At 50.3% G+C, this 9,326-nt stretch overlaps 1 protein-coding gene across 1 annotated transcript in view; it reads left to right on the plus strand.

Annotated features, from left to right (window-relative positions):
- mcm7 (minichromosome maintenance complex component 7) overlaps positions 1 to 3,236 on the plus strand; it is a 28,407-nt gene extending 25,171 nt beyond the window's left edge. Inside the window, exons 15-16 of the mRNA XM_060854459.1 lie at positions 2,229 to 2,338; positions 2,765 to 3,236. Coding sequence (XP_060710442.1) covers positions 2,229 to 2,338; positions 2,765 to 2,972 — 318 coding nt within the window. The 3' untranslated portion in view covers positions 2,973 to 3,236. The remainder of the gene's footprint in view (positions 1 to 2,228; positions 2,339 to 2,764) is intronic.
- The last annotated feature ends 6,090 nt before the right edge of the window (positions 3,237 to 9,326 follow it).

A 9,326-nucleotide genomic window follows, 5' to 3' on the forward strand; every position in this document is an offset into this window, starting at 1 on the left:
ACTTCCGGAGTTACAGGGGCACACGCTGCTTTGTCAGGGGTCTGTACGCTTTCCCCGTGCATCAATCTCACAAAACAGCAACTGTTCAGAGCACAATCATTTTGCCCATGGTTTCTCATCCTTTTTCACCCACTGCTGGACAGTGAGCATCACTGGCTGGGCAGGGTTTTACTCCCTGTGCTGAATTGTACATTGGGAAGGTGGAGGTGAGCTGTCTTCTTGATCTGTTACAATCCTAGGAATGTGAGGCTTCCCACACACTGCCCTTAGGGAGGGTGTTGCCCCAGCGATGCTGAAGAAATGATGATATGTTTCCCAAGTCAGCACACTTTCACTTAAAATCTCTCCTGTCTCCTGAGGTCAATACAACGGTGACCTCTTTGATCCCTAAGGGGCCTGACTCCCCCTCTAGTGGCTCGCTTGCTCTCAGTGCATGTGTAGAATCTCTCTGGATTATCCTTCACCTTTTTTTTGCTGCGTATATCTCCTGTTCCCATTTTGCCTTCCTCGCTCCCTCTGATGGTGTTGTTCCCCCCGCTCCGTCCCTCCCTCTGACGCCATCGTTCCCCCCACCCTCCTCGCTCCCTCTGACGGCATCTGTTCCCCACCCCCCCCACCCCTCGCTCCCACTGACGCCGTCATTTTCCCCCGACTCTGACGGTGTTGTTTCCCCCCCTTGCTCCCTCTGACTGCGTCGTCCCCCCTCCCCTCGCTCCCTCTGACAGCATCATTTCCCCCCTTGCTCCCTCTCACGGTGTCGTTTCCCCCACACCTCACTCTGACAGTGTCGTTTCCCCCCCTCGCTCCCTCTGACACTGTCGTCCCCCCCGCCCCCACCTCTGACAGTGTCATCCCCCCTCCCCTCATTCCCTCTGACGGAGCCATTCCCCCCCCCCACCTCATTCCCTCTGACGGTGTTGCCCCCGCTCCCTCTCATGGTGTTGTTTCCCCCCTCCCTTGCTCCCTCTGATGGTATCGTTCCACTCCCTTCATCCCCTCTGACGGTGTCAATCTCCCCCCTCCCTCCATCTGACGGTGTCGATCTCCCCACTCGTTCCTCCTGGCAGTGTCATTTCCCCCCCCCCCGCTCCCTCTGATGGTGCCGTTTCCCCCCCCCATCACTCCCTCTGATAGCGTTGCCCTTCCCTGTTTGCTGCCTCTCCTGGTGTCACCCCCCCCCCCTCGCTGCCTCTGACTGTGTCGTTCCCCCTGTCGCTCCCTCTGATGGTGTCATTCCCCCCTTACTCCCTCTGATGGCGTCGCTTCCCCACCCCCCCACCCTCGGATGGTGTCGCTCCCCCCCCCCCCCCCCCCCCCCAAACAGTGTCTTCTCCCTCCTTCCGACAGTGTCCTCCTCTCTCCCCCCCCCCCATTTGATGGTGTCGTTTCCCCCCACCCCTTGCTCCCTCTGACGATGTCGTCTCCCCCCCCACCCTCTGATGGCGCTCCCCCCCCGCTCCCTCCTACTGTCTTCGTGCCCCCCCCCCCATCTGACGGTGTTGTTCCCCTCCTCGCTCCCTCTGACGGTGTTGTTCCCCCCCTCGCTCCCTCTGACGGTGTTGTTCCCCCCCTCGCTCCCTCTGACGGTGTTGTTCCCCCCCTCGCTCCCTCTGACGGTGTTGCTCCCCCCCCTCGCTCCCTCTGACGGTGTTGCTCCCCCCCCTCGCTCCCTCTGACGGTGTTGTTCCCCTCCTCGCTCCCTCTGACGGTGTTGTTCCCCCCCTCGCTCCCTCTGACGGTGTTGTTCCCCCCCTCGCTCCCTCTGACGGTGTTGTTCCCCCCCTCGCTCCCTCTGACGGTGTTGTTCCCCCCTTCGCTCCCTTTGTCGGTGTTGTTCCCCCCCTCGCTCCCTCTGACGGTGTTGTTCCCCCCCTCGCTCCCTCTGACGGTGTTGTTCCCCCCCTCGCTCCCTCTGACGGTGTTGTTCCCCCCCCTCGCTCCCTCTGACGGTGTTGTTCCCCCCCTCGCTCCCTCTGACGGTGTTGTTCCCCCCCCCTCACTCCGTCTGACAGTGTTGTTCCCCCCCTCGCTCCCTCTGACGTGTTGTTCCCCCCCTCGCTCCCTCTGACGGTGTTGTTCTCTCCTTCGCTCCCTCTGACGGTGTTGTTCCCCTCCTCGCTCCCTCTGACGGTGTTGTTCCCCCCCCCCCACCGCGCTCCCTCTGACGGTGTTGTTCCCCATTCCCCTCGCTCCCTCTGACCATGTCCCTGTGTCCCCCCCTCCCCCAGGCCCGGCTTCGTCTGGTCGACACAGTGGAGAAGGAAGACGTGAACGAAGCCATGAGGCTGATGGAGATGTCGAAGGATTCTCTGCTCGGAGACAAGGGCCAGGCCACCAGGTGGGCATTTCGGTTCAGGGCTGGGGGGGTGCAAGGGGGTGAGTGAGGTCGGGTGTTTCCGCGGGAACGGGGATCACACTAAATTGCCTGTCGTGTCCCGGGGTGTGCAGATCCGGGTGTATTGGCAGTTGGGAATTGTCCCCGAGTTTACAGGGACAGGGAGGGAGGGTGTGGGTCTGGATGGGGTGCTCTCTGGAGGATTTGATGGGCCTGATTGAAGAGACATATTCAATCTTCAGCAGCACAAATGAATCTTTATTCTGAGATTGTTAACGGTGCGGCCTGAGGTGAGGGAAGTGCCTTGGGGTGAGGAGCTGCCGAGTAAAAGATGGTTCTCAAGTGCCCCTCAGTAGTGCTGCCTTCCTGCACAATGGTAATCACAGTGTAGCTGATGAGTCCCGTGCGTACGTGTGTGTATGGTTTCAGGGCGCAGCGGCCTGCCGATGTGATCTACGCCACCATCCGGGAGATGCTGGGCAACTCGACAGCGCGGGTGGTCAAATACTCAGAGGCGGAGCAGCGGTGCGTTTCCAAGGGATTCACCCCGGCCCAGGTGGAAGCTGCCCTGGAGGAGTACGAGGAGCTGAACGTCTGGCAGGTGAACCAGGCCAGGACCAGGATCACCTTCGTGTGAGAAGGAGCCCCCCCTCCCCAAACTGAGGGTGCAGAAACACCAGCCCCTCTCCCTCCCGGCCTGTCCAGTCAACGCTGTGGGCCCATCCCCCCCAAACTGTCTGTTTCTGGACCAGGTCAGTGCCCATTTTCACATCCCTATGCCTTCGCTGGAGAGGGCTTGCTCTGTGACCCTCCCGCTCCTGTTTTTAATGTTGTGCGCCAATCTTCTGTACTCGTGTTCCGTACAGGAGGGAATTGTTCAATAAAGTCTGTTTGTACCCTTGCCCTTCCTCTCTGAGCTTCATTGCTTGAGCCCTGAACTGGGTGGTTAACAGTGAGGCAGCAGTTGGTGCTGTCAAACACAGACAGAGAGACAGACACACCCAGTCAGAGAGAGAGAGAGACACACACACACACACACACACACACACACTCTGAGTCAGAGAGAGATGCAGAGAACGGCAGAGTCAGAGAGACAGACAGACATGCACACAGACACAGTCAGACAGCGAGGGAGTCAGACTCACACAGTAATTCACAGTCAGAGAGACAGACAGAGACATGCACAGTCAGAGACAGACAGACACGGTCAGAAAGAGACACACACACACACAGTCAGAGACATACACATAATGTGGTCAGAGAGAGACCGAGAGAAAAGGGGAAAAGTGAGGCAGTGACAAATCTGGGCACAAGAGTTTTGCACAAATGAATGGAGCTAAAATGAACAAGTGAAGTTAGTGAGCTTGAGTTTTGCCCAAATGAGTAATTCCATTAGACAACTGAACAGACTATTTACAATGTAACTTCAGAAGGATTATACAAGTGAATAGAGGGTACAGTCCTGAGTTGGGCAGACAGGTGAGTAGGAACATATAACACCGTTCAGGCCAGGGAGAGGACAGCTGACCATTTGATACTGACCTACAGCAGCTTGGCACTCTGTACCTGTCACGATCAAATCCTGAGGGTTACCCCTGAATATAGTTGGAAAATTGCTGTTGTAACCCCCTTGTTCAAGAAAGGATCAAGCCAAAAGATGGAAAATTATAGGCCGATTAACCTAATCTCGGTTGCTTGTAAAAATCTAGAATCCATCGTTAAGGATTAGATTTCTAAATTCTTGGAAGTGCAAGGTTGGATTAGAACAAGTGAGCATGGGTTTAGTAATCATAATTTGGAGATGCTGGTGTTGGGTTGTGGTGTACAAACTTCAAAATTACAACACCAGGTTATAGTCCAACAGGTTTAATTGGAAGCGCTAGCTTTCGGAGCGTTGCTCCTTCATCAGGTGATAGTGTTCAATCAGGTGATGAAGGAACGGCGCTCTGAAAGCTAGTGTGCTTCCAGTTAAACCTGTTGGACTATAACCTGGTGTTGTGTGATTTTTAACTTTGGATTTAGTAAGGGGAGGTTGTGCCTGACAACCCTGTTAGAAATCTTTGAAGAGGTAACAAGTAGGTTAGACCAGGGAAACCCAGTAGATAAAAACAATGACTGCAGGTGCTGGAAACCAGATTCTGGATTAGTGGTGCTGGAAAAGCACAGCAGTTCCGGCAGCATCTGAGGAGCAGTAAAATCGACGTTTCGGGCAAACAAACCCAGTGTATGTTGTCTATAGACTTGCAAAAGGCCTTTGATAAGGTGCCTTACAGGAGGCTGCTGAGTAAGGTGAAGGCCCATGGTGTTCGTGGTGAGCTATGTGAATGGATTGGGGTTTGGCTGTCTGACAGAAGGCAGAGAGTTGGGATGGCAGCTGGTGACAAGTGGTGTCCCGCAGGGTTCAGTGTTGGGGCAGCAGCTGTTCACTTTATGTATAATTGATCTGGATGAAGGGACTGGGGGCATTCTGGTGAAGTTCGCCGATGATACAAAGGCGGACAGGCAGGTAGTTCTGAGGAGGTGGGGAGGCTGCAGAAAGATTTAAACGGTTCAGGAGAGTGGTCCAGGAAATGGCTGATGAAATTTAACGTTTTGGGCCCCACACCTCAGGAAGGGCATCCTGGCACTGGAGTCCACAAAAGTTGAAACTGTGTCTCGTACATTCAGGTCTGTGTCACTGATATTCGTCAGGAAAGCCACAGGTCCTGGAAGAGAGCCCTGGCTGTCCCCATTATATGCACACATAGGGGCAGGCAGCAGATAGGTTAGGAGCAGGAGTAGACTCTCCGACTCCTTCATAGGATCACAGTGCATCTGACAGGAACCTTAACACCACATTCCTGTCCAATCCCCAATTAACCCGACACCCACCCCCTTGTTTATCAAGCGCTGATCCAACTCTACTTAAAAATATTTCAAAACTCTGCTTCCAAAATGTTTGATGCTTTCAAGAAGGTGTTAGATAGAGTGCTTAGGGATCAAAGGCTATGGGGGAGAAAGCAGGAACCGCGGACTGAGTTGGATGATCAGCCATGATCTTAAGGGATAGCAGAGCAGGATTGAAGGGCCGAAAAGCCTACTCCTCTTGCTATATTCCAGGTTTCTACGTTTTGGCAACTGTATGAGGAAGCCAGTTTCAAAGGTGAACAATCCCATTGAGAGAAAAACAAACTCCTTATCTCTAAGTTAAAGGGTCAACGATTCAGTTTGAAACAATGACCTCCCAAGTTCTGAATTCTCCCCCAGGAGGAAATACTACCCTCTCCACATCCATCCTGAATCCCTGTGAACTTTATGTGTTTCAATCATGTAGCCTCGGATTGTTCTGAACCTCAGTGGACACTGACCCAGCTTGTCCGACATTTTCTCTGATGACATCAGGGACAAAAGGTTTCGAGGGGATGTGAGCAAAACATGAGGGTGGTGGGAATCTCAAAATCGCTGCCTGTGAGACAGAGAGGCAGAAACCCCCACCAGTATTGAGGGGTGCACTTGTGATGCCAAACTGTACAAAGTTATGGGCCAGGTATTGGAAATGGGATGAGAAAAGGAATTAGAATGGTGGTTGTTTATCACTGGGTGTGTGGTTCCACCAGGGATGTGATGGGCTGAAGGGTCTCTTTCTGAGCAGCAGATCTATATGACTCTATTCCGGTCTCCTGTATAACTGAACTGTAACCTCCCTATTTTTGTATTCAGTTCCCTAAACAGTAATATTCTAAGATTTTCCCTGATTATTTGTTGTACTTGCAATATTGCCCTTCTATAATTTATGCACTCGGACACCCACGTCTCTCTGTGTGTCAGAGCTCTGCTCCATCTCACCACAGAAGCACTACGATGCATTCTTTATGCTTCTTTCAGAGGGGACAAGTTCACATTTCTTCCCTTTTGCTTATTTACATTTATAGCCTCCTCAAATCTTTGTCACCCGACCTTCCTGCCTGTCGTTATATTGTCAGCAAATCTAGTCACTAAACCTTCCGTCTTTCCATCTTGAGTCATTTCTATAAATGAGGAAGTTGTCCTCCCAGCAGCATACCACTTGTTACATCTTTCCATCCAGAGAAAGACCCATTAATGCATTCACTCTGTTTCTGTTGGCCAGCCAAACGTTTATCCTTGCTAATACATTACACTTGCACCGTGAGTATTTAATTCCTTTAATAAACCTCGATTGTGGCAGATTATTAAAACATATTCTTGAGATTGCAGGACAGTACAATGAACAATTTCCCGATATCCACAGCACACACGTCCGTTCTTAAAAGAAATTCAATCATTTTGCGAAATATGCTTTTCCATTCCCCAAACCATGTTCTCTCTGCCTGACTACCTGGGATGTTTCAGAACACTTCGCAGTGGCATCTTTCATGGTAGTTTTCACCAGTTTGTGGATGACAGATGATCATCTAAATCTCCTCTAGCTTTCTGCTTTCCATCTCCCTTCTTGAATAAAGGGTAGCACGGTGCCTCAGTGGTCAGCACTGCTGCCTCACAGTGCCAGGGACTTGGGTTTAATTCCATCCCCCGGTTACTGACTCTGCGGGATTTGCACATTCTCCCTGTGTCTGTGTGGGTTTCCTCCGGATGCTCCAGTTTCCGTCCACAGTCCAATGATGTGCAGGTTCGGGTGGATTGGCTGTGCTGAATTGCCCCATAGTGTCTCAGTGGATTAGCCACAGAAAATGGAAGGTTACCAGGTTAGGGTACGGGGGTGGGTATAGATGGGATTCTCTTCAGAGGGTCTGTGTGGACTCAGGCTGAATGGCCTGATTCCACACTGTAGGGATTCAATGTAAACATTGCAGTTATTATATTCCAGTCTAATGGAACTGTGTCTGAATCAAGGGAATGTTGGTAAATGAGAGCCAATGTGCCAACTACCTCACTTCTATTTGACCCGGAGAATGGTGTCCATCTGGATCCTGGGGATTTTCAGTCCACAGTTCCAAACATTTGGTGATTGGAAATATCTTTATTTCCTCCCTCCCTGCCATTTCCTGATTTGCGACTATTTCTGGGATCTAACGTTTCTCCCTGCAATGAAGACCAGCATTTACATACGACCTTCTCCTCGCTACTATTAATTCTGAAGAAGAGTCAATGGACTCAAAATGTTAACTCTGCTTTCCCTCCACAGATGCTGCCAGACCTGCTGAGTTCCTCCACCAATTGCTGCTTTTGTTGAAGGCAAAATGATTGTCCAATTCCCTTCCCACCTCCTTCTTTCCCCAGCCTCACTTTCCAAAAGATCAACGTTCACTTTGTTAACTCCTTTCCTTTTTAACCATCTATAGAAACATTTCTGATGCTTCTAGAAATTTATCCCTTCCTATTAATCTACCAATATTTCTTTGCTGTGTTTGTTTGTATCCTTTCCAATCTCTCAAACTGCCAGCAAGCTTTGGACAATTCCATGCTCTCTCTTTCAGGTAGATACATTTTGATCATTTTGTTATACTTCAGCACGGATTGCGACTCCTTCCCTTGGTACTGGCCGCAAATGAATAACTGCTTGCCTCTGCACTGTGTTTCCTGTGTCTCAACCAATTCCATACCCATGTTGCTAATGTTTCCTTTGTCCCACAAACACTAATGTTGCTGAAAAGCCTCTGCAGTGGACTCTGTTGGCTGTATTTTGGAAGCAGATGTTCACCACTTTTAGCTGCATATCCCTTATCAACACTGTGTGTTGCCTTGACAAAGAATCCAGCAAGTTAAGCTGAATTTGCCCGTAATACATCTGTGGTGGCTTTCCTGAACTAACATGCCCTTAACCAATATGTCTTATAATTATGTCTGATTTCTGGCAGCATTTCCATGCCACTTTTTCAGCTCCATCTTGGTCTCTCCCTCTTTTGGGATGGAGGGAGAGCTGCACTTCTCTGCTCTGTCACTTCCTGTTTTGGGATTGATGTGATTTTGCCTCCAACAGATTTGATGCAGCAATCCTTCCATTATCACCTGTAACATTACGTGCTGGGTGTGGACTATAGAGGATTGTAGAATCCAACAAGTGCTTATTCGAGCTCACAATGGTACACACAGATATTAGATTGCACCAGAAAGTATTCAGCAGCAATGCTTCTCCCAGAGAGTGGTCAGCCTGTGGAACACCCTGACATAGAATGTGACTGAGGCCAAATCACAGGATGTTTGCAGGAAGGCGATATAGCTCTTGAGTAAGGGGATTAAATGTTATGGGGCAAAATAAAAGAACAGGGTACGGACTTGAATGATCAGCTATGAGCATATTGAATGGCAGAATAGGTTAGAAAGGTTGAATGGCCTATGTCTGTACCTATTTTGAAAGCTACCATGTATCTCATGCTTGACATGCTTCCAGGTGGGATAAAGTTTAGATTAGATGAGATTCTCTACAACGTGGAAACTGGCCCTTTGGCCCAACAAGTCCACACGGACCCTCTGAAGAGAAACCCGTTCCCCTACACTATATTTACCCCTGACTAACGCAGCTAGCACTGTGGGAAATTTAGCCTGGCCAATTCACCTGAACTGCACATCTTAGGACTGTGGGAGGAAGCCGGAGCACCCGGAGGAAACCCACGCACACACTGGGAGAATGTGCAAACTCCACACAGACAGGTGGGAACCAAACCCAGGCCCCTGGTGCTGTGAGGCTGTGATATTTTTAGTCTTAGGACACATGCCAGGATACAGCGATAATGTCATTAGCATGTCTCTGAAAGGTAAATTGACATAACTGCATATAACACAACAGGGATTGTAGCTTAACTGAACCCAAAATACTTGTTATTTTAAAAGACAATTTATTCCCTTATAGTGTGCTCTGCAAATCTTTGGCTCGAATTTAGTCATAGAGTCATACAGCAGGTAACAGGCCTTTTGGCCCATCTTGGCTATGCAAACCAACAATCGCTAAACTATACCAATCTCATGTAACTGCACATGGTCAACCATGGCCTGGCATGTTAAGAACTCATCCAGGTGATTCCTCAATGTAGTG

The sequence above is a fragment of the Hemiscyllium ocellatum genome, chromosome 44 (genome assembly GCF_020745735.1).
Source record: "Hemiscyllium ocellatum isolate sHemOce1 chromosome 44, sHemOce1.pat.X.cur, whole genome shotgun sequence".
NCBI classification, from domain to species: domain Eukaryota; kingdom Metazoa; phylum Chordata; class Chondrichthyes; order Orectolobiformes; family Hemiscylliidae; genus Hemiscyllium; species Hemiscyllium ocellatum.